The sequence below is a fragment of the Chaetodon auriga genome, chromosome 1 (genome assembly GCF_051107435.1).
Source record: "Chaetodon auriga isolate fChaAug3 chromosome 1, fChaAug3.hap1, whole genome shotgun sequence".
Classification (NCBI taxonomy): domain Eukaryota; kingdom Metazoa; phylum Chordata; class Actinopteri; order Chaetodontiformes; family Chaetodontidae; genus Chaetodon; species Chaetodon auriga.
Window position 1 is genome coordinate 24,542,498 of NC_135074.1, and position 25,922 is coordinate 24,568,419.

Below are 25,922 nucleotides of genomic sequence, written 5' to 3' on the forward strand. Positions count from 1 at the left end.
GTTTGAAAGCAGTGATTCAGCGCTGGAAGATTAAGATTCAAAAACTGTAAAATGCTTCTCAGTTATTTTTCTGTATGCAGTGGAGGGGGAATAAGTCTAATCTTGTTGCTAGTTTACAATGATATCACATACGCTAATTATAGTAAAGAAAACTGGACAAGACAAATCATGGAAGACAGGAACATTTATTGGACATTTACGCTGTACCTGATTGGAGCTTACAGATCTCTTTAGGAGTGGTGAAAAAAAGAAAAACATTTGGTTTCCAACTTGATATGACTGGGTTAACAAGCCGCACTGAAGCTGTACCACAGACTGAAAGGAAAGCTCAGGCTTCTGACATTCAAACGACTCAGAGCATCTTTGGTTCAATCTCAGTTATAAAACAAACATCACGTATTTACAAAGCATTCACAGCAGACGGCAGTGCAATTTGAACGTCTTTAAAAACTCTCCAAACCTCGTTGTGCTTAAACATGGTCGGAACTGAAGCTCCGCGATGTATTAAAGTGCGTTCTTGCTCAGTAGTTAAGTGCATAGGAAAGTCTGATTCATTCTGAGGCTAAGACGGTGTCCTACGCATTAAAAACTAATCAGCAGGACTAAAATGTCAGATTCATCTCTTTCATCACTTCTACTGACAGCTAAAACATACTGTTAGGTATTAAGAGTCAACAGTAAACACACTGAAAATTCCCAATCCAGTGGCTTAAAACCTCCCATTTCTTCTGCAGTAATGATGTTAAAAGGCACAGTTTGTGTTTCTCTTTGTTTAAAAGCAAAGTCCACATAAAAACACAAATGCATGTTCTTGACCAGAGTGCAGTCTCTCAATCCGGATAGTTTTAATGTGATTTGTTGAGGTTTGGCGATATTAGCTATGGAGTGGAGCTCAGGGTTGCAGCCAAAATACAAAGTAAAGAACTGATCAGCAAAGTTTCTCATGGAGTGTAATTCAATGTTTACGTCAGATCCACAGTCCTTACTTCCTTCCATTTGCATGGCTTTACACTGCATACTTTGGTAAAAACTAGCTCTCAACCGAATCACAGAGAGGCGACACACTCCCAGTCAAACATTGCACTGTACTTTCAGGTGAACCGGCCTTTAGTCCACTGATGTATCAGTTAATTGGAACAATGTGAAGAGCAAAGCTTCTGAAGTTGAGAAATAAAACAGGAATAGATGGAGTAATGGTATGTACAGTATGAATCGGTAAGTGCACGTTTAGTTTCTGATAGTTTGGAGTCACTCATACATCAGTGCATTTTAACCCCACGTGTAAGGCTAAAGGGGAGTGTTTTGTCAGGTTGCATATTTCTGTAAATCAACTCAAAATCTTGTTACGAGCTCAAAAAAGCAAAAAAAAAAAAAAAACACCCATTAAGTACATCCCACTAATGTCAATTATCAACATTTACCAGAAAGCGTCAGCCTGAGTATTTACATTCGGTATCACACAGGGTTCTTTATCAAACACAATCTAAAATAACCCAAATTAAGAAGCTGAGTTTTGGCAGATATTCACAATTCTCCGACAATATGTACAGTTTTACACATAATCCTAGAAGGTTTGGAGGCACGGTAAATAAATAATTGATAAAACGGGGAAGGCTGCATCTGCTCCTGCTGAAAAGCACTAAAATGCACACGAGGCAGGCACATCAATACTCCCTGAGGCCGATTACTTAAGCAAGCTCAGTCAGCATCTGTTATAATACTGGTGGTGTCCGATTCATCAAACGTCCTCTCGTAGCGGACGGTAGAAGAGAAGTGGGATCTCTTCTTCTTATAGATGACGAAGCCGATGGTTAAAAGGAGAGAGATGAGGACCACGATGAGGAGACCGAGTGCCACAGGGGAGCCTGAAGACTCTGAGGAGCGAACGGGAAGTTGAGCAGTCAATTTTTAGAGGTTTGTCACTTCCCACTGAACAAGATGTGTGGTAAATATGAAGCTGCAGCCAGCAGCCAGTTAGCTTAGCACAAAGACCTCTCGAGCTCAATTGTTAAAACATCATATCTGGTTTGTTTAATCTGTGCAAAACGCGAAAATATGATAACTCACTGTTTTATGCACGGTTATGGGCCAGACTATTTCTTGGTCAGTATCATTGATTGTACATAAAGATGGACGACATGCCAGCTCTCCAAAAGCGACGCCGAAATGTCTCGATCACCCCCTGGTGGCTGGCTGCAGTAGAAGTCATAAACCCCACCCCCCACCGCCCTAGCTGGGATAGCCAATTCCTGACTTCGTGCTTGTCTAAGCTAACAGGGTGCTGCCTTCAGATCAAAGATGTGAGAACAGTATCCATCTTTTTATTGAACATCCAACAAGAAAGTGAACACTTGCAGTTGTGATACTCACTTGCTTGAGTTTTGCAGACAACACGACTGTTGCTCGCCTTGCAGTTCACAAGGTTCCAGACTCCTTTATCGGCCGTCATCATGACGGCGCACTGGGGCCCCGACACCTTCCCAGTAGCCAAGGCCTGAGAATTCCAGTTAGAGTAAACCAGAGAGGAGCCGTCCTGCCAGGATACAGGCTTACCTGAGAGGAAGAACAAGGAGATAATGACTCATCAAAACCCAGGAAGTGGAAGCCTCCACGGAACGCATCAGCTCAGACTGTGTTAATTATTTTACTCTAACAATCTAAGATATTTGGAGTCGTGTTTCTGCTGCTAAAGGAATGAAGTCCAATATTCCTTCTCCTTCTAGCTCTGTTTTTGCCCTCTGCCATCTCCTGGAAACATATCTGGCTCTTTAGCGCCTAAATACTCGCCTACATGCATGTCTGCTGTTCGGTGCTGTTTCTCAGCTGCCTGATGCCAGCAACACCTTTCAAACAAGTTGGGACAGGAGCAACAAAAGACTGGGAAAGAAGAAAAAGCTCCAGAAACACCTGTTTGGATCATTCCACAGGTGAACAGGTTCATTGGTAACAGGTGATAGCATCGTGATTGGGTGTGAAAGGGGCATCCTGGAAAGGCTCGTTCACAAGCGAGCATGGAGCGAGGTTCACCTCTTTGTGAACACATGGTTGTATGAAGGATATTAATACATGGACTCAGGAACTCAGTCAGTAAACACAGTTCGTTTGTCCTGTAATGTTTTCTAAATCCTCAGTCGTCCACTGTCTTGCTTCTATTTCAGATTCTGGGGTTTACCTTGGGAATCGACGTCCACGTCCAGCCACACTCGGCTGGTGACGAGAGGGTCATCAGACATGTACTTCCACACAAAGTCGTTCTCCTCTGTGGTTTTTATGGTGAGCAGTTGAGCATCTGTGAGCAGAATAAAAAAAGAAAACAAATGTTGGACTACGGCTCCTTCAGATGAATACTAATTATAACCCTTCACACAGCAAACAACAACTCACCCATGCTCTGACAGATGCTCTTGGCCTGCTCCATGCTGTACACGCTGTAGTTGTAGAAGCTCATGTTGAAGGCGTAACAGTGATCTTCGTGCTGCACCCACTGGGACACGCCGTTGCTCAGAGGGCAGCGATTGGCCTCTGGGGCAGCCTGCAGTCTGGCTCCTGATGCAAAACAACAAGGAAACAAGGTGGACGACAGTCAGTGCAACTCCCACACAATTTAAGTCGAAGGCACACGCTTCCCTTTTACACAATGGTACCACTTTGCCATAAAAAACACATCAACGTCTTACTCTGGGAAGGGGTGGTGATGGTGGTGGTGTAGCAGATGGCTCCCTCTACCATCACGTGGCAGCTGGTCCCCTCCCAGGCTCCAGCAGGGGTTACAAAAACACAGCTGGGCTCTTTTTTGTCTGGGCTGGAGCTCTGCTGTGGATCAGAGATGGTGGCTTTGTAGTCAAATTTCGTTCCGTCGGACCACTCATAGACTGAGCCACTAACCTGCACGGAGACAGAGAAAAAGGCTGTCAGGTTAGACCTTCTGGTGAAAGAAATCCAAACCAAACGTGCTTGGGATGTACTCAGCTCATATCAAAAATTTGTTTAAGCAAAATTCTTACATCCTGGTTCGACAGGCCAATCCAGAGCGGGTAGCCGTCCGTCTTGGCAATGAGATTCAGGTGTGCACTGTGCTGAATGTCGTGGACACTTGCCAGGTGGCCTCCACGCTGGTCACACTCTTCCAGAGCCTGGAACCAACTCAGTTTTCGGGTTACGACCTCATAAGTCAAGTTGCCGTAGTGCTGAAAATCCTTGAATGACTGGTTGTACTGCTGTTTGGGTTCTTGGTAGGAAAAGATTAAAAACGGATGAAACATTTTCAGTCACGATAATATTAGAGGTGGTCAGAGAAATATGAATTGTGATATCAAGGGTGATACACCAACCATTGTCCAGTTTGCAGGCCACAATGGACCTTTGCTTGAACTCCGGGAATAAGTTTCTGTTTGTGATGAGGATCCAGTTGGTGTCAATGGCGAGACCAGCCATGAACGGTCCCTCAAAATCCGGCCTGCCTCTTGCCCATTTGGAATATTGGACATTTGTGCCATCATACCACTTCATCTGTTTATCTACAGCAGAACAAAATTACTTTGAATTACCCGGCATGATGTCATAAATAACCACGCACATTAACAAGCAGTATAAGTGTTGATATACTGTACATCTTACTGCACAAGCCTGAAAACGCTGTAAGCAGCACGAGGCTGTGACTACTCTCCACAGACATAGAAAACGGGATTTAAAAATTTTAAATTAAAAAAAAGAAAGAGACAAAAAAATCCTGCAGTCTGTCAGTCACTTGTTCTACCTTTTAACTACATTTCAGTCTTCAGGGCCTGTAAGAACACACCAATCAGAGGGCTCTTGCAGCATCTCCCACATCCATATAAATTAATGTCAATGAGCTCATTTATGGTACCAGTGATGTTAGTCAGAGTTTATGAGCCGATCCATCGGTCTATAAGACTGTCTAAAGCAAATGCAATACAAACCGTTGTTATCTTTGAACAGCCCCAGCCACACAAACTGAGCCAGGTTCCGAAACGGTATGAGCTGCTGCGTGATAAACTCGTTCTCCTCTGCATTTCGGATGGTTAGGATGTCTGCTTCTGCATCTGAAACATGAAATGTGTCACCATCAGCAACAGCAGCCTGTTACAGAGAGTTTCACAAGCAAACTTCCACATAACAACATGTGCCCAGTGTTGTAAAATTCTCACGTAGACTTCTGCAGGTGTTGTGAATCAGCCCTTGGTCAAACTGCTCCCATCTGGAGGCGACCAGCTGGAAGGAGTAACAGTTGTTCTTGAAGGGGATCCAGTTTGGACCGTTAATCTTATGGGGGCACTTCACCGCAACATCCTCTGGTGTGGTGATGGTCTCTTCTGTGTTACACAAGTTGTAAAGTGTTCAAATCAAACAGAGGAAGAAGAAGGATGACTATTTTGGGTGCTTTTGTTGAAGCCATCAAGAGGACAGGAAAGGAAAACCAAAATGAATCAATTCTGTCTGAAAACAACAGAAAAGTTAAATATGAAAAATGATCAGACACTCCACATGGATTAAATTAATAAAGGAGAATCAAGCATAAAAATGTACACCCCGTGTCATCGCATTCTTCTGTGAATCCATTTTCACAACAGAAAAATGCAGGAATATTCCTCAGTTTCAAATTTATAGACCTTTAACTTACAATTCGATGATCCCTCTTTCTGGAATAACTCCCAGAACTTTGCCTCTGCTTTGTTTTGACAGCTGGGCCAAAAAGGGAAACCATGGCTTCATTTTCTAAGGTTCTAAATTTACTCCACAACAGACTCTACATCCTGTTACCACAGAGGACGTATACGCAGGGCTGTACATTAAAACACAGCACAGCATTTCAACCATGTGCTATAAACATTTTGAGCTGAAACTGATGGCTTTGAACCCTTTTCTTGCTGTGCAAAAGCACCAAAATAGTTCCAGAGGAAATGTTGATCAACTCTGCTCGTGCAGAAAACACCAGCAGTTCCATCTCTGGCAGGAATCAGCTGTACGAGGAGGTACAACTGGCATTTCTGTTCATCTGTTTCCCATATCCCCTCTCACCGTGTGGTTTGTGGCAGATGGCGCCTCCCAGCTCTTCCTCGCACTCAGTGGCTTTCCAGAAGCCGTCGGTGTCCAGGTAGACACACGAGCCACTGGTGACATCGGAGGACCAGCGACTGAACACGGTGTGACTGTGGTCGGTCCAGCGGTAGTGGATCCCATCCTGAACGCCAGACAAAAGAAACATTTTGAAAAGAATCTGGAGGGAAAACAGTGGATTAAAATAAAGTCTGTGGCACACTTACATCTTCGCTGAAGAGACCAATCCACATGGGCGTGTGTGCACGGCTCACGTGCACAGTGAGGGTGGACTGCAGGAGGGTGTCGGCCACACTCGCCAGGTCCATGTTATTACTTCTGCACTGCTCTAACGCCTCGAACCAGGTGAGATTTTTGACAAGCAGCAGGAAGGTGTGGTTATTGACTTGGAAGGGCTCTGTGGGGAAGTGGGGGGCCTCCAGTTTATCTGAAATGAGGAAGCCTTGTGTTTAGGGAACATCAGGTCATGTAAGCTCACCCTTATTGCTCCAATACCTTGGTTGCAAACAGTGGACTTCTTTCATCCCTAACAGTAATTATCTGGGCACTTCATGTCTTTTGTTGGAGAGACGATAGGAAGTTAAGGGAGAGATGGACAATGTCATGCAACAAGCATCTATAATTTTCTGCTCTTTCAAATGTATCTTCAGAGTTTAAATATCAGACATCACAGTCTATACTTCACAAAACATCAATCACAATGAATATCAAGAGGAACCTGAGCATGCCAGATTAAGTAACTTGATAAATTGACTGCAGTAAAATCTAGATAATAAAGCATGGTTAGGTGTTGGTAGTGGTGATTTACCTGCATAGTGCTGGCAAATGGACAAATGTTGATACTGTGTGCAGGAAGTATAGTCCCAGGTACCCAGCATGGCAGAGTTGGGGTTATTGATCATAAACACACACAAATCCATACTGTCTGGATCCCATGTCTATCAGAAAAGAAAAAAAACAAACAAAAAGGACATTGTGAATGACTAATAATAATGGACAGTTTGAAGTTAATAAATGAACAATAAAAACCAATGTAGAGGAACCAGAGACTTCGTTTTGATTCCACGTTCCTCTTCCTTGTCAAAACCTGCTGCCTACATTACTCAACTTGTCTGGCAACCGTTCAGTCAGAGATTTAGGCCTGTTATGTTAGCAGCGGTTAATGTAGCCCTGAACCGTGAGCATCAAGCAGAAATGAGCAGCAGGCTACAGAGGCCTGTAAGCTCACTTCTTTCTAACTCCACACCCCCTGATTTTTGTTCTTTTCAAACTTGCAGTCTTCGACACCATCTAACACAGACTCAAGTGACGTCACGTGAGGCAAAAGGCTTTCTAAAGGTTTTTACGCTGTAGTCGTCCCCAAGACACCATTTGACACGTAAGATTGGTGGAGTCACCGTTTCATAAAGAAGCGAAGGTGTGGAGAGCTTACATTGACTTTGATCGCCCTGTGCATGCCCAGAAGCAGGGGGTTAAAGTTGACGTAGTTAACTGGGGACTGATCCATCCACTCGGGGTCGTCACGTTTGATTTTCAGACCGATCCATACCCTGTCCATGTTGGTCATGCCCGGCAAAAGGGTGGTGATGAAGTCTAAAATAAGAAATCAAGGTATTTAACATCATCTGAGTCAGTGGCTCCGACATGATAACCATGCTTGACTTGTTCGTTAAACACACACTTCCTCACCTTGCTCCACCTGATCTGATACAGTGACCAGGGTTCCCCTCACCGACTGGCATTCCTCATTGGCATACTTGAATGACAAAGGCTTCATGCTCCTCATCAGTGTGTAGCACTGGAAAAAAGAGACCAGTATCGTAATGTGAATCTCAAGTCCTATGTTATTGTGCCATATGTGAGTGATGAGAATTCACTGCGAACTGTTTCATGCAGTGTCTAAAATGTGGATGCAGTATTAAATGAATTCAAGGATCAGACCTTATTTCTGAAGGTCAGGCTGGAATTTCCACAGGGCAGTCCTCCAGGCCGGGGCTCCAGAGGGTTCACCTCCACTGACGTGACGTTGTGTTTCTCACAGACAAAGGACAATTTCTGCCGGCAATTGTGATTTTGCTCTGCAAGTAAGCATATGACCGCAAATGTGTGTATTAGTAAAAGAGACCGTAAGCATTTATGAATCAAGTAATTTGCATCAGAGCATTTTTGCTCCTTGGCAGGATTTAAGTCCTAAGATTAGTTCTTGTTACCTTTTTGTTCTATGCTGCTCTGGACCATATTTAAAACATTTCAGTCGTTGCCATTTTTTCTTGTTGCAGATATTTTCCAACTAAGTGGTTAAAACAAGTTACCCTTATTAAGTAAACGAAGAAATCAGTTTTAAACACAGCTGTGTAAAATCCAGTCTTAAAGCCCTTGAAAATATGGTTTAAAATCTTAAAAGACAGATGTGTCAGATCAACCTGACGTGATCTCTTTGCAGAATATGGCAGAAATGGAAAAGAAGTCCACCATGTTGCACCACTGTGTCTCTATGGTAGCCCAGAGTGGACAAACAATGTGGGGAATTAAAAAAAACATCCTCAGGTGTATGGAAACTCTACGGTGTTTACTCACCTGGAAAGAAGTTTTCAGGTGTGATAGAGGTGCATTTGCCCAGGAAAACCGAATGATAAAAGTACATCTGGGTGTACCTAGAACATACATTATTTCAGTCAACCAATCACATTTTACCACATACATACAGGTGCAAGCGTCATAAATATCTCTTTGATATACAACATGAATAGTGTGTGACTGGACTGGCTTACGACATGGGGAATATCCGCCCAGGCTCTCTCAAATCGATCCACCAGCTTTGCTTGAGAGAACTTGATAGCTGTTCAAAACATGCAAGCTTTAGTACCACATCATAAAAGAACTGTGTAATCAACTTTATTGTAAAAAGCTTGACTGTACTAGATGTATGTGTAAGAAACATTTCATGATTTAGTGTTAAACTTCCATAAACTTTGAGGACTCCCAAGAGTCAGAATGAAAACAGAATGGTGAAAAATGAATGCAGCCGAGGCCGAGTCGGCCTGTATTTCACATTTTTGGAAAATAAATTTGGTGGTGAGTTTTAACGAACTGTGAAGTAAACGCCAATAAGCTTTTATGGCGCTGATATTTTTATTTCTTTAGTGGTTAGCTTAAAAGGCAGAATTTTGCTCTACTTCATTCCGACTGCTTCAAGCTGCATTCTCTGGAAAAACTGTCAACTTTCCAAGACCAGAAGATTGTGGAAAGAATTTCCTGGTCATCAATCTACAAATCAACTATGGGCGCCCAGGGGAAGAAAGAAAATGTAAACAGAGTTAACTGCAGAAGGCAGGATAGGGAACTCCAATTTATTCAAGGTTTAAACCTTCTGTTTTAACCATACAGGCGTTTTTACACACATTTTTGTGAAGAGTCTCGGTTAATTTGACCAGAATGCATATACAGTGGACTTACTAGACTATTAAACCCTGCCCCAAACAGCGACTGTCTAATGATAGTTCAGCACCCATAACTAGGCACAGCAGGTCTGCTCTCCTAGAGTCTGATGGGTAGAAGATAGTCTGATTTTTAGCTGACATTCATCTACAAAGAAGAAACCTACTATCGCCTCCCTTTGTCTGAACTCAAGGACCCACAGTTTCAGAACAACTCGTGTGAATTGTGAATACTGTGAGCTGCACGTGTGCCGTCCTAGGACTGAGAGCTAAACAGGTGTTTTAACAGTAACCAACAGAGCACAAAAACACACACAACTCACATCGTCCTGTCACTTACACTTTTCAGGTGCTGGTGAATCTGTACGGCAGCGGTTGAGCTGAGTGGCGCAGCCAGTTTGCTGTCATTCGCACCGCAAAAGAGCTTTGCCTCTTCAAAAGTTAGCTTAGGCTCCTTCACAAACCAAAACTCTGCTCCGTCTATGAAGATCGATGTCTCATGGTGCCCACCTGAAATACATAACAGCTCTGAAGTCATGACATGTTTTAGACAGTGACACTAGAAATAAAAAATGATGAATCACAGAAATTCTGACCACTGATAGATACAAATTATTGACTCTAAAGATAATTAGACGTTCAACACTGATTCTGGAAGGATTTGGTCATTACCGGGATTGTACCAGTCTGGGTTCTTTGGTGTCTTTCCTGTTGAAGCATCAACAAAGGATGAGTTAGAAGCTGAATATAACCAGAAATACACAAGTAAATAGACCGTGTTCCAGCAGATTTATGAATAATCTCATGAGGTTTTTTAAATCCTTTGTGGAGGAAATCTCTCTCTTTACTTCATTATTATACAGAACTGTACAAATAAGTCAACTACGGTGTGACCACTGAATTCTAATGGCATTACAAACCCTTTAATTAAGCAGACTTCATGAGAGATGTTAGCTCTTCACAAACCAAAAAACCTTTGCTTCCTGCACACATACAGTACCCAGTAATGCTTGTATGTGTAGTCTTACCGCGGGGTATTTGACAGACCCATTCTAGTCTGGCGTCACAGTGAAAAGGTGTGGCGTAGAAAGGTGGAGGCGGTAGGTCTTGGAGCAGAAACACAAACAGTTGTTTCAAGGTGCTCCTCGATGTCTAAAGAGGACACAGATTGTTTGCATAAATCCCGTATCATCATTAAAATACATACAAAAAAAAAAGCTTCATAACTGTGATGTTGGAGAGCTTGTTGCTCCCTGCAGTTCAGTGATCGCTTAAGAAGAAAACGTTTCCCTTTCTGACAACGCAATCACAAACTAATTGAGAGCTGAGGTTGGAGTCTGAGTGCCAAGATAAAAGAGTACTTCTTAAATGGAGAGAAACAGCTTAAGCTCGCTTCTGCGTGGAGCGCAGGAACCAAATAAACAAAGGCGAGTGACAGTGTCCTCGTGGCGTCTACTGAGCTCTTTTCTGGGATTTTGTTTCTAGACAGCATGTAGGATATGAAATCACTGAGATAATGGGGACAGACTTCAGCTGCAGCTCTTCTCATGTGTCCCACTAACAGCTGAAAAAATGGCTTTGATTCACAGGTCAAGCTGTACAGTACGGATAATGAGGTCTCACTACACTAAATAAAAAAAAAAAACACTGAAAAACGTAAGGTCAGATAGAGATAAGAGACCATAGATAAAAAGATAGATAACTGGGTACAGAAATGGAGAACAAAGGCAGAGCAAATGTTTATTGCTTCCTTAAAGTCTCCAATTATTAGTACAATTCATCCCGCCCACCTTGAACGCAGTGCAGTCTCGACTGTATTCATCATCCTCATGGAAACTGTAGTGAAAAACATCCATAGATACCTGTGGGGGAGACATTCAATACACAGACTTCACACTCAAAAACAGGTGTGAAAAGGGAAATAAATAAAGGTGCAGGTTTATACACTAGGAAATACAGTCATTTAATCCTACACAGTTATAATTCCTATAGTTTTCAATGCACTTGATTTGTTTCGACTTTGAAGAAGTCACTGTGTCACTATAACATGCTGACTAGTCCAAAAGATTTCTACTGTATGTCTCCTCACAGCGTGCAGGGCTTTAGGGTGAAGGCTGTACTCACAGGCTGACCATTGCTCCACTGCCAGGAGCGATCGGCCGGGTTTCTCCTGTTCAGGCCAACCCAGAAGTACCGATTATCACTGCAACAAGAACACCAGAGCAAACCGCCATCATTCGTGACACTTACGTAATTAATCTTCTTTCCAAGAAAAAGAGAGAAACAGAAATCCTCATTTCTAAAAAGGGACACTGGCATCTCATCCTAAGACACAACAGTTTAAATTCAACTGCTCACTGAACAAGTGTGTTTATTTTAACTGTCATAACCCCCGCAGTTAGTCAGCAGTGTCTGTGTGTTAACTGGTAGTTAATTGGGGGAGGGCTTGGTAATCAGTGCCTTCTGGTGACAGCTGGCCCCAGTGTTCCCACATAATAAATCCAGACTCGGTTGCTCATTCTCTTTCTCCCCCTGCAGGCTGGTCTGCTCATGAGGCAGCCGCAGTTTCTCTTTAAAGGTACAGAAACACTGGGACTGATGGTGAAGGTCAAGCCAACATATCCAATTCATTTTCTATGTCGAGCAGGAGATCCATGCAGTGTAAGACGAATACAGCGAGGTGACGGACCCACCGCCATATCTGAATTAGCATAATCACGACTCGTCCTCAACATTATGCAAATTAGTCCACGCAGCGCGAAGCACCAGGCTCACAAAAACAGATCAAACTGTCACATTAGGTCGTCCTCATAAAATATGAATCAAGATGCTGTTACTGAATTGCCTTTTTCTCCCTTACAACGTTTTCAGAAACATATTTCGGTGTAGCTGTAATAGAAGAAAGTTGGTGACCGGGCCACCATGTTGGAGCTTTCAGTGGTCAGATGTGTCCTCGCTGGATTCGGTGTGTCTGTACCTTTAGTTTTCCTTTGCTTTTCACCCCACATCACTGATCCCTCTGACATTCACACCCCAGGCTCCGCCATGTCTTGTTATGCTTAGTCACTAAAATAAAGGATTTAGTGTGATCGTTGAACATGGCGTCTCTTATTTTTGTCATGACCCAAAGTCCGGTTGTGACATAACATTCAAGTGAAGTGCTGAATGTTTATGTGAACAATGAGAGGAAGCTTGACTCTGAGGTATGCGCCTTTGAATCATTTCTCTGCTGCATGTCTGGTATTGCCTGACTGACTGTCTGAAGCAACGCTAGTAATGCTTGAAAGAAGGAGCACTTTTTATAGTACTTGCGTGCATGTGTGTGTACCTGATGGTTTCTCTCATGATGCTGTGCAGGGCCCTCATCTCACCATTATTTGTGAAGCTGGGCAGGGTGGCTCCCAAAGCCTGACAGAACCTCTCAGCTTCCTCCCAGGAGCGCTTCCTGCTCAGCCTTTCCTCATGAAACACCTGACAAGGTGAAAGAAATATTTATAACTGCTACTCTGACAGTTCCAGGAAAGTAACAGACTGGAAAAGCCAGTTCAACCGTCATCAGATTGTGTCATTTAGAAGAGCATGGGACAATAAAAAAGAAACTACAGAAAAGAGATCATCATTTTGATTGGTCCAATGTAGGATCAGCTTCAGTGACAGAGACTTAATATTCCCGTTGCAATACAGGCATCCAAAGACACACACACACACACACACACACACACACACACACACACACACACACACACACACACCTTGTAGCAGTATTTGATGTCTGGCCTGGACACCCATCCATCAGCACAGGTTGCGTTGGGGTTCGGCTCTGGCTCTGGGGGTGAAGGTGGACTGAGGTCATTTCTACAAATGGTGCCGGCCTTAAAAATGGTGCAGTTCTTCACCTCCCACTTTCCCAGAGGTTTTGACGTGGACATCACTGCACAACCTCCGTCCTGATCTGAAATACACATGTAGATGAAACACAGTTAAATCTATTGTGTGAGATTGTAAATCCAGTTATTTTTTGACCATATAAATTACACAGAATCAGAGTCTAATCCATTGATACATACGGTGTATTACAGACATTAATATTCTTATAACTGCCAGTATCCACATCAGCCAGTGTCCTGCTCTTGAAACAGTGAATGGTAAAAGGTGTCTTCTAGTCTTGTGCTAATCCTGCATTATGTACTGGGTGGAGCAGCAGAAGCAGTGTGGTTCTTACTAACCTGGTTCAAACCAGCCCCAGTTGGTGTACGTAACCACACCCGGGGACCCATCTTGGCTCAGCCACTGGTACTCCCCTGTGTTCTTAGTGTCCTGCAGCCCTATCCAAAAATACTGTGGTTCCTTGCTCATATGCTCCCTCAGTAGACTACTGATAAAGGCCTGCTCAAACCTGGAAAGAACAGTCAGATATGAGTAACCTTTCCTGTCCGAACACAGAAAGAACAGCTACGATTGTGTTTAAGAAGAATATGTGATGAATGAGTTACAAGCGGCCTCACAATTAGAAACAGTTTTCCATTGAACTGGTGTGAAATGTGTGTACAGCAACTGAAGCAAGCAGTAGGGTCACCAGCTGAACAGGCTCCTACCTGTTTCTTATAGTGATGTTACAGCGATCTTTGAAGGACACTTGTTTGGTGTTGACTTGATAACAGGAGTTGCCGTGTCTCCTCCAACCCTGAGGGATTGACAAGACTTGAACTACATTCAAATGACAACGAATTCCATTCACACATCTCTTCCATGCCAGCAATAGCTGTTAATGCGACTACAGATCTGACTTTAGCCCCTTTATCACTCAAAATCTTGTCAAATGTCATCTCACTGTCATAGCAAGTAATCAAAATAAAATACACACGTGCAAGGCTTCTCATTTCCTTTTAATGATTCATGATTATGCACATATTGATGTATTATGACGTATGCATGGCATTGCAGATTTCGATTGCAGATATCAGATAGCTTCCCTTGGAAAATCGCATCATTCAGATAATACTCACATCCTCAAAGCGACATCCAGGCTGCGGTTCTGATTCCTTGACCTCTCCTTTCTTCTGACACATAAAAGGTAGCCTCTGTGTGCAGTTCCCAACCCGCCAACCATGAGACTGTGGAGAACAGACACAGCTTTGATTTTGCAGGCCTCGTATAAACAAACTATACTCTGTACTGCAGAGGGGCGTATTACAAAGCAAGATTAATAGGTTAGCAAAGTATCTTTAGCCTAATGCCAGAGTTTTCAAAGTCACACTGGTAGCTCTCTTTTAACCCAGGTAAAATCACAGTGATAACGTATGCAGCACACGTAACCTGCTCCAGGGGAGGTTATGTTCAGACTTTCTGTTTTAAATTGACTAAGCACCACCCTTTCACTAATTCTTTTCCTTATTATATTTATGAGCCATATTGACTCTTTGCTGAGGGAATACGTCATACATGCAAACTTGCTGAGCCGTGCATTAGTTACGTCATTGAGTCATGGTTTTTTGCATGCATATCAGCCAAACACGAAAAGAATGATGAAGGCACAGCAGCTAAATAGCACTTTGGATAATGTTTGCATGCTTGGTGCTGATTTGCTGCCAAGTTCTCTCATTTCACTTTGACTTTGCCAAAAACTTCATTAGGAGACGATATCAGACCTGGATGCAATTCCTGACTATAATGTATACTAGATCAAGTTTTAATAAGAGCTCTCTACAATGTGCCATTGTCATGGTAGAAATTAAAGGGAGGCATTGAGGGTGCACTGAGTGGTACAATACATACTGTTTATGAACTTACAAACTTATTTGATTAGCAGTTTTCTGCATCATTCCCCTCTTGCATTATTTTGAGCAACAGTGTTGCTTTTTACTGGAATATTTTTTTCTCCATTATAACGACCTGTGCCTCTGGACTGAAGTAGGCTGCGTGCAAACTGTCCATTTTATGCAGAAGAAGAGTCAAATGCTGCATCAAACACCCCCTTTTTATGGGAACATGCACAGAGCCTAATGAAGAAAAGTGGGGTTAACACAGCTAATAGCCACCATTGTGACAGCCATTATCTCTGATTGAGCTTTTAGGTTTTGTGAAGCCAGTTAATGCAAAGGAAGCCAGGCTATGTGGAACTTGCTTCATAGTACAACCACTGTGATCATAAGAAGACAAAAACAAAGCCTGGCAGTACACACTCCCCACACAGGCCCAATACAAAAAAGACTGAATACAACTGGAGGGGTTACACAAAAATACATGCACTCACACACACGATGACACACACACATACACACACACACACACACACACACACACACACACCTCTCCAGAGTAGAAGACACAGCTGGGATCCTGAGTTGGTTGGACTGGTTGGTTTGGGCCCCAGTAGGTGAAGGTGACGGGCGCCTGGTCCACCCACTTGAAGACAGTGGGGTTCACGCCGATACCGATCAGACTGATCCACACATCCAAAAACTGGCCATCTGATGGACCATAACACACATAATAACATCACTTTTTAGACATGTTTAAAGACAAACAGTCAGAGGATGGGTCTGTGAGAGAACATGAAATCCAGACTCTTGGTGATCACTATCTCTGAATCATACTAAAAACAACTGTGAACTCTGCATTAGCAGATATTTCACTAGTTCAAAGTAAAATAAATACTTCAGGACTTACTACAGACTAAAATAATATAGGAAACTTGAAACTGAGAGATTTACCTGCATGGAAATAGGTGCTGATCATCTCTTTGGTGTCGATGGAGTGGAAGCTGGCCAGAACGGCTCCGCCCTCTGTGTTGTTACAGTACAGAGGGGCACCTGAAAAGGTCTGAGGTTTGTCCTTGACTAACTTGTAACACCAGCCGTTCCATGGGACCCAGCCGTTTGCACACACTGTTTCTTTATATACTGAAGACTCTGGAGAGAAGGAGTATGACAGATGGAGGCTGTGAGGAGGAGTTGGGTTAATTTTATCAATATGTCTCACATTTCACAGGGAAACGGGGAGAAATAGACGAGCAAAAGAGTCCTCACTTCCAGAACAGACAAACTACATGTGGAACATGTTGGATGTGTTTTATGAAGCTATGGGCTGCTAGTGAAGCTTCCAGATCTGCGGCCATGTTGGCCGGTCAGTCAGTCAGCCACGTTGGTCCAGACTGAACTGTCCCCACACCTATCAGACTGATCGCCAAGAAATTTGCCAGAGACATTCAGGTTCCCTGGAGGATAAATTATAAAAACCTTGGTGAACCCCTCACTCTTCCTTCCAGTGCCACTATGATTTAGGTTTATGACAACACACCTGCAGTTTGTGTTAACTATGTACGCAGTCATTAATTAGTCAACTAAGATATTAAACATGGTTAGCATTACACCTGCCTGAGTACAGCCTCACATAGCTGCTAGCATGGCTATGTTAGTTTCCCTTATGATTGAGAAGAAATGCATAAATGAGAGCAGGAGGTAAGGGCAGCAGCTAACCTACCATTTGCTGCTGGGTGAGAGGCGCTGACGCTCTTCTTGCAGATGTATGGCAGCAGTCTGTTGCATGACTCAGATTCATAGTTGTGTTTGGAGTTCAGTACTCCACAGTCTGACTCAATAATCACAGTGGAGGATGGCATTCCTGTCAAACGCACACGATAAATAAACATAAAATCACATAGAGCTGTGACAGCAGAGCGGAGGAGTGGCATTTGCCTCTGGGTGTCTCTCTAGTTTTCAGGTTATTAACTTGTGTTTCACACTGAGAGGTGAAATAAAAGAAACATCTTATGTTGCAGTAACGGTCCGAAACAGTGCTGCTAATAGCAACACTGATATCAGTCGAAGGCCAGATGGCTGCAGTATCCTTAACCTTCACGCTCCAGTGGAAGAACAACACCAGAAGAAATAAACAGCAAACAAAATTACAATAGCTCGACGGTTTTATAAAGCCTTCCATTCAGTACTATTAATGAGTTATTCAGCAACACAAACAATCCCAATGTTACACTGTGTCCAAAAACCAGGAACAATGAGCTTCTTTTCAACACTGGCCTCATTGTTTCTCTGACTGACACCAAGTCTCAGTTCATAGAAGGGCAGCGGCAACAGCAGATCACAACAGGATGCAGGGTTTGGTTTGCTATGAGGAGCAGGTGTTGCAGGCAACTGAAATGGGTTTACTGTGGTTATGCTCAAGCTATGCCTACAAATATGGTGCACAATCTCTATACATGTTTTTTTAATAGAACTGTTGAGCGTTAGCACCTGTTCTTTGTGACCAATAAGCATTTTAACACTTTTAGATCTCTATGTCATTTACACAGACGCTCTCAGAAATGGGCCAAAGATTAGACAGTAACACAGGGGAAAAGTAAAAGGGGAAAAAAAAAAAAAAGATATACCATCATCACTGCTCTCCCAGCGCAGGACGGAGAGAGGGGAGCCATCTGACCACTGCCAGCCCTGAGAAGTGTCTAGCTGGTGCAGGCCGATCCACATCCTCTCAGGCATCTTGACGAAGCCGTCCAAAACTGCACAGTGCAACATCAAAGCACAAAGAACAAGTCACGGATACATTTTAAAGAGGAAATAATACGTGGAGACGTCCCGAGCCTCTCCTTACAATCAGTATCAGGGTCGAGCTAGGCATATTTCATTGGCTGGGCTCTACAGTGCAGCTTCCTGCTGCATAGGACAGTGAAAATTAGCATGTTAAAGTGAAATATTAACTGGGCGCAGCGATAAGAGTTCAGACAATGAGGTTGGAAAGATATACACACTCACTTCACTACAACGCTAATAATCATTATCAAAGAAGTGTAAAAGCCATTCAGCTGCAGCTTCTGCTTTTAGCCACTGCTAACGTTGCCGGCGGTGTGCCATATCCGCTGTCACTGGTCAGTGTTGATTCTGTCAGTAACTCGAAGACAGGCCTGAGTTGAACTTGGCTGTTGATAGTTCTTATCAAAGATAGTCTATGAGAGAAGAGCTTCCACTCTATCGCACCACTGAAGAACCACAAGTGAACTGAGTGTTTCTTTAGCTTCAACAAATCCAAAAGAGTGAGGCATCTTCATCCTCGTGGATCACGTCACGTCACTGTCAGGGATGGTATTCCCCCAAGTGGACTTTGATTCATATCATGTGATGTGGGCATGTGACATTTGAGCTGAAAGACTTTGCTTGCTGTGCCATGACCTTAAGTATTTGGATCAAGAACCTCATAAAAAATTAGGTGTGTGAGAGCAATAAAAACTTACGTAAGGCAAATTAAGTAAGGGATCAGACGCGGTATCGGCAGAGGCCAAATATTAAAGGACCTGAATCAAGATCTGGGCAAAAAAACTTGGTCAGGGCATCACTAATGATACGTCTATCCCACGCATACGGTATTTTTCAAAACGCTGTTTTGTCTATGCGTTTTGGCCTTTCGTCCAAACACAAATGCAGTTTCAGGTCACTCAAAAAACTTTTGGAAAACTCATTCCAGGGTGAAGATATCCAGAAACTCTTAGCAATTAGCTCTTCGCAATTTAGAAACAACAGATGAAGAACAAAAAGAGGAAGAAGAAGTAGAAAAAAACCACTCTGCCTCAACATTGGCACTTCCAAATTTACGGTTCTTACAGCAAAACCACAGCACTGGTTTCGACTGATGAGTTTCAGAACAACTAATACGGCTGGAATTCGTAAAAAAGTGTTAATGAGCTCATGCTGTCGGTCGTACAAATAAATGGTTCCTAGTCATTCTAGTTTCACTTTTATCCCTTTCTTTTACTTTCGCATAAACAACAAGTGGAAATAAGCAACAAACCCCTGAAAAACCCCACACCTATTAAATGTAACTGAGGCAAAACATTATTTGTGAAAGGTTTTTGTTTTTAGGGAAGGAATGCATTTTTCAAGACCGCTGACTGAATAAGACTGCTTGTATGATGTGATGTGTGCCAAAGATAAGAAACAATATCATCAAGATACTTTGTGATGTTATATAAATCAGTCATGTTTCTCCTTCGAGGAGCAGGGTTTGCCCTCAGAAATGAAACTGTTTCTTTCAAAGGTCTCAAATGGCATAAGTATCATTTCCTGGCTTTGAGAGGCACATGCCAGTTGATATATTTAGAATAGGATTCATTTTTAGTCATTATTTCTTTTCTTTACGGTAGTTTTGTAGCCCTACCAACTTCATTTTTACTGCAGTTTTTAGTCATAGTACATGTTGTTAATGTGTGCATTAGGAAGCATTCTTCTCTTATTAAAGCATTCGATTCTGTTGATGCTTTTCTGTTGATGTTTTTGTCAGTTTACAGGTAGAGAAGAAACCAGAACAGACGAGGAAAAGGACGAAATAAAGAGTAAATCAGTCGTACAAGTTTTGGAGTGGAGTTCGGGCCCAGTCACGCTCAGCAGATCGGCTCCCTGACTGCGACATGAATCCAAAGCTTCCTGCCAGGACACCGCCGCACTGGAAACAAACTCATAGCAGAATTCCTCTTCTGGCCCGGTAAACAGAGTCTGGCAACCCTCCTCTGCAAAGTCAAAGAGACTGTGAGTGAGTATGTGTCATTCAGTTTTGCTAATGCCGGATTTAATTTAACACAATTCACTGCAGAGAAAAACAGATTAAAAAGAGAAAATAGCTTCGACAATTTTGCTCATTAGCCTCTTGCAGTAATGCCAACATAAGAGTAAAAATTGTGAAACTTAAGATAATATAAATCACTACATACCAGGTATTAGACAGTGCCCCTTCTTTCTGTCTTGGTCATAGTCCAATGAGGTGGAGCACCAGGACAGTCCAGGGAAGTCTGCATCCGGGAGGCATCCGTGATGCCAGCTGCCGTTGAATTTGAAGGGGAACTCACAGGGAAGGCCGGCAGAGTTCCCATCGGTGGTGTGGACAACTGCACAGGGAGGAGAGGAGAGCGAAGAGCAAAGTCAAAGTCCTCTTACGAGCCTCCGGTATTTGTATCAACGAAAAACATGTCAGGACAGTGATGTGCTGAAAGTGAAATTTGGTGTCTTGTTGCATACACCAAACCATTTCTCCTTCTCAAGACACAGACACACACGCCGAGGGGGTAATTTCACTAAACTGAGAGCAGAATGACTTGTGGCCAGAGGCAAATCTTTCTTTGAAAACACTGTTCGACAGAAATGTGTTTATTTCTGGACGACACCACAAAAACAGAAGACCTTTAGACAGTTTGGTGTTGCATTTTTGCAAATGGTGAAACACTACATCTAACACTGAGCACAGGTTTCTCCATACTGCAGGCACCTCACCAAAAACTTACATCAGATCCTGCATGTTAGCACATAAAACGACTACGAGCAGGGCTCTGTGTAACGTTCTCCAGATTCAGATTTAGCTTTTCCCAAATTTTCCATTTTAACTTGCCTAAAGTCTGTTTCACTATTCACACACATTTAATGTCATCAGACAGAGTGTCTAATCATGTAGTGGATGAATAAAATTTCAACAATTCAATAAGAAAATATCACAAATTTCATGAATATCAGTGAATCTGATGTTACAGAACATTACACTATTTTTCTTTTAGCGAACATCTGGAGCCCGGACGCAGGACTGATGGGGGCTACACTCACGTTCAGGCTACGCTCCTCCTTGTTTACAACAACTGACCAGGAATGGACATAAATTTTTCATTTGCTCCAACAGAATATCTGATTCTGCACATGCAGCCAGGAAGTCTTCAACAAACTTGCGTCTTGCATCTGCTGATGTGGTTGCACTTCTGAGAGTCTGTGGAAGTGATGAGCTCTAGCTGGCACGCTACCTCTCCCTCCCTCAGCATACTTTGTTTCTGTTCATTCGGCTTTGGACACATGTTATTCCGTGTTTTACAGTCGATTCCGACCGTGTTTCCTGCAGTGTGGAAATCATAGGGCCCTACATGAGAAACAACATTCTACACTGAGGGATCAAAACTGGGTTGGTGCAGAAAATCTAATTATAAAAGGTGTGACAATATGAGGTTGCTGTTACATAGACAAGCAAGAGAATTAAATATCCTGTAACAGTTTTAATTCACACAGGCGCAAATGTGGGATTTAAAGTCACTGGAAAAAAGCAGCATGTGAGTGTATCTTCAGCCTGGAGCTGTTTTTCATAATTATGTTTAATTACAAAGAGAGACATTTAGAAATAATGTATTTTCTGGGTCATCTAAATAAGCAGTAAGCTGAAAACCTCCTGAGACTTGTGAGTTTTCTATTAAAGGTCCCATATTATGAAAGACTCACTTTTTCTGGGATTTGGGGTGTTATTTTGGGTCTCTGGTGCTGCCACACGCACACAAAGTGTGAAATATAGACGTCAGCTTCCATATTTTAGCAAAAGATCCTATAAAAATAAATTATTTTACATTTCATCACATTTAATGCTACTGTTGGTCTTACAGATGGTAATCAACAAGACGTAAGCAATTTTATCAAGTTCATATTACCACAGTTCTACAAACCTAAAAGCGTTCAACACTCACACTTTCCCTGTCTACTCTTATGGATCATTTTGAGTGTAAAGAAAAGCGGAATTTATTACACTACTTCTATTAATTTCTATTGAACGAGAGTCATGCCATAAGCAATACCTATGAAACAAAAGTGAAAGCCATCTTTTATGCTGCACTGCACACTCAGCACAGCTGAGGGAATTCCCCAAATATTCATAAACGGCACCTTTGAATCTGAAACGCTCTTTAAGTATTCAGCCTTGCAGATTGCAGAGAATGACCTACTCTTTAAGCTGGAATTTGACACACCCTGTTGTTTCCTGGCATAAAGGTGTAATAATTGACAGGAATGAAGACGACCCGCTGGTGAGGCTTTATTTAAAATGTACAAGAACCTGTTTGAGGAGGACGCATCTGTACATACTTGGGTGTAACATTACACAAGGTTGGAGTAAATTCACATGCAATTCAGGAAGTGGATCCTCTGACACAACTGAATGCGTTACACTTGACACAAACTGAATTTAACACTACTTTCGCACCCTGACTGATAATAAAGTATTATTCAGTCCATCACGGGCAGCTTGAAGCACGCTCCGCAGTGCTCAGCTCTACAGTATGTAAGCATCTTCTCTCTCACATAAGTTAAATCAAACCACACTCACCGCGGTATGGCTTCTGGCAAATGCTGTCCTGGGATCCTCCTCTTAGCCAAGTGTCGGTAGTGTCCCGTTTGGCGGCAACTTTGCCATCGCTGACCGCCAGGCCCATCTGGTAAACGGTGAAAACAGCTCCATCCAGACAACGCCACCACAGCAGGATGTTGGAGCCACAGTCGACCAGAGACAACGTCTTTGAGCGGACATCCAACGCCAAGCAGAGGGAAGTGTCCACGTGGAAGAGCCGATGACCCGAACCCCACTTCCACAGCTGAGACTTGCTGTTCGGGTCACAGGCGGCGACACTCAAGTCCGCCGAAGCCCCCGCGCCCAGGCACATCCCCGTGCTCGAGTGCTGGATGGCGAAAGCATCCTCGTCTGTTGTGATGGGACCAACACAAAACAACACTGGTTTAAAAGGGTCTGAGATTATGATCTTTTTAGGTCATATAGGCAAATTAGCAAATAGAAATCCTTGATAAAACAAAGTGGCTGAAATTACTAATGTAAGTAAAGGCATGAAGACAATTTAGAACAATGCAGGGAGACCACATTCTTACCCTTGGGCACAAAACCAATAGTAGCCAAAGAGACAATGAAAATATCTGGAACAGAGGTTGATTGCTCATTCGTCGTTTTACGCGTGGGCAAAATCCCAGATCAACTCATGGCACGGGATGAATAAAATCTAATTATTATTACTATAATTTCACAGAGGAAAGCCCTCACAAAGAAGCAGCTGCAAGACCAAGCAAGCATGGCCGGACTGCATGTCAATGAAATAACCTGCAAGGAGAAAGTGACCTAACAATAAGTGAAAAAATGACTAAACACAGATCATCTGTGCAGTATATATATCTTTTATAGAGCTGAATCCAGTATTAATTTAGACTTGGTAAATCAAACTTGGCCAATGAATAAACCAATAAAGTACAAATCAAGTATGGGGAAGGCTTAGAAACATTTAGATCTTCACAAAGGTCATAAAGAAATATACATGCAGCTCCACAGCTGGCCAAACAAATGAGAAGTGGACATTAAGCAGGGATATATAATAACCAGGGTAAATAGCTGAGGGTGATTACAGCAAAACAAGAAGCAAACAGATCAAATCAGCTGGCATGCATACAGCACCTACGCCACTGATTTCTAAAATAGAAAATAATATCACATTACAGCTTCACTGTATAGTATTTCAGCTGCTCAGGCTTGTGTTATATGCTAACTGACTGACTGCTGAACATAAACAGTAGCTAGCCTGCTAACATGACAGCCTTGTACAGGTGTGGTGTTAATACATGATATACACGGGTACTGGGGGGACTGGGGGGGGATGAGTGTGCAGTTTATTTGACCTGTCAGAAAATGGTGTGGCATCACACTCACTGGGGGATGGGAACCATGTCAAGCCACTAACTAACCATTTCAACTAAAGGCTGGGTCTGTATCTGCCTCCACTTGTTGTAGTCTAGCCGGTTTGTGGCTATTGTCCTCGTACTCATGTCGCGCTTCTGCGGGCGAAGTTATTCTCCGCATGTGTGGAGGCAGAAATGGCTTGGTCATGGTTGAAAATGATGTTTTAATAAGCGGCACGGAAACGAAAGCGAAGTGTCGAGGCTTGACGCAGATACTTACCAAAACTTCTGAGATTAGCCGGCGAGCAAGTCCCCAAGAAAACAGTTGACTGCAACAGAGTCAACAAACAAAGGCAAAGTGTCGCTTCGGAAATTTTCAGCATGGTCACTGCAGGGTCTTTTTGTTGGATTCATAAAGAGTTTTCCCTCCCGGAGTGTTGGACTGTGAATATAGGCCGGTCGATAACTGGACTCCAAACTGAAAGTGACTGGATAACTAACCTAACCCAGTTCTCTCAACTGTCAGCTGTGTTATCCAGCGTCCCGCTCCTACGACATTGTCAAGTTAGCCCTCGCCACGGTACGTAAAGAGACTTCCGGTTTAGCGTATAAAATAAAACAGGGCACGAGAAATTGTACGGAAGCCTATTCCCACACAGGGAAAGCAATAAAACGATGAAATTCTCTACGTGGTTAAAATCATTTATTGTAAACTCACCCATAGATCAAAAATAAGTTTAAAAAAACACGATCTTTATAATAACCTATGTAACAAATCCGAAAAGACGTCAAGTGCAGTCATTCAATGCAACAACTTAAGTCAGTAACACAGTTTACTTATGTGCTGGTTTTCTACTTGAACTGAGAATAATTGTAATTTTCTGGACCGCTCTGTATCGCGACATTAGATTAAGGGTGTGTCTCTTTAATCCGGAATCTGTGCCTGGGAATATTTTATAACCGTGTGGCCTTATGGACCCAAATTTCTATTATTCAATAAAGTGTTTGAGGTGCTTTAACAGCAAAACGAAATAAAATGAACGGGCTGCCTGAACAGCAAATTTCTTGTAACGCTTTAACTTTGAAGGCCACATTACTCGTCTTCCTATTTTGCCTTTGTATTTGCTGGCTCTTTGCGCTGATACCCTCCCTTACATTCCCGATTGCCCGGAAATTTTCTCCAACTTCCTTGTCTCACGCCCACCCGCTTGTTTCCATCGAGTGAAAACACGCATGTTGTGCTTCTCGTCCACAATCTGCAGCGTGTCCACATTAACTGCAGCAAGTCCACATTAACCCACCAACAGCAGAACAGTCCTGATGTATTTTATACGTGGTTAATTTTTATTTGGAAATGCTGCAGAGTTAATTAACCACATCCTGATGTCAGATACAGTCTAGCTGCACGTTGCTGTCTCATTTTTCCACCATGTGGTGCTGCCATGAAAACGCTGATACCTTTATTGTCTATGGCTTTGAGTGTTTTATTTACATAAATTAAACATAAGTAGATTAAATTTTTTTTTTTTTTTTTTTTTTTTTTTTAATTACACTTTTCTGTCATCAAAAGCAAGGTATTCTCTGACCTTTGATTTGTCAGTTTTTAGTGATAACAAAACACTACAATGAGCCAGCCCGCAGCCTGCACTTTACACTCTCCATTAAGGATGCAACACATTTATCCTGAATGGGTGAGCAATGCTAGACAGCTGACCCTGCAAAGCTTAAGTGGGTATAGATTAGATAGTATTCATGGTTGGATGGTATTACTGTAAGAATTCCTTACTGGTTACCAAGTCATTGTTTCATGAGGATGTTCAATGAGGAAATAGCAAATTATGATCATGTTCTCTGGAGAAATTCTACATAAAGTGAAGTAATTAATAGACCGAAAAGGGGAACTCAGGAGATGATGGGGATTTCACTGAGGATT

At 42.6% G+C, this 25,922-nt stretch overlaps 1 protein-coding gene across 1 annotated transcript; it reads right to left on the bottom strand.

Moving 5' to 3' along the window:
- Positions 1–166: 166 nt before the first annotated feature.
- ly75 (lymphocyte antigen 75) lies at positions 167–24,526 on the bottom strand. Its single transcript, XM_076730900.1, has 35 exons — positions 24,270–24,526; positions 22,641–23,012; positions 20,230–20,403; positions 19,870–20,028; positions 17,902–18,030; positions 16,998–17,138; positions 16,229–16,426; positions 15,825–15,985; positions 14,522–14,629; positions 14,111–14,199; positions 13,742–13,911; positions 13,268–13,467; positions 12,844–12,986; positions 11,640–11,718; positions 11,306–11,377; positions 10,544–10,667; positions 10,188–10,223; positions 9,856–10,025; positions 8,850–8,917; positions 8,656–8,732; positions 8,020–8,156; positions 7,768–7,876; positions 7,511–7,671; positions 6,887–7,016; positions 6,285–6,505; positions 6,040–6,202; positions 5,169–5,333; positions 4,941–5,063; positions 4,332–4,517; positions 4,005–4,228; positions 3,678–3,885; positions 3,385–3,546; positions 3,173–3,289; positions 2,371–2,553; positions 167–1,874 (listed from the first exon to the last, which is right to left on the bottom strand). The coding sequence occupies exons 1-35, from the start codon at positions 24,370–24,372 to the stop codon at positions 1,699–1,701; spliced, it is 5,238 nt and encodes a 1,745-aa protein (XP_076587015.1). The 5' UTR covers positions 24,373–24,526; the 3' UTR covers positions 167–1,698.
- Positions 24,527–25,922: the final 1,396 nt, after the last annotated feature.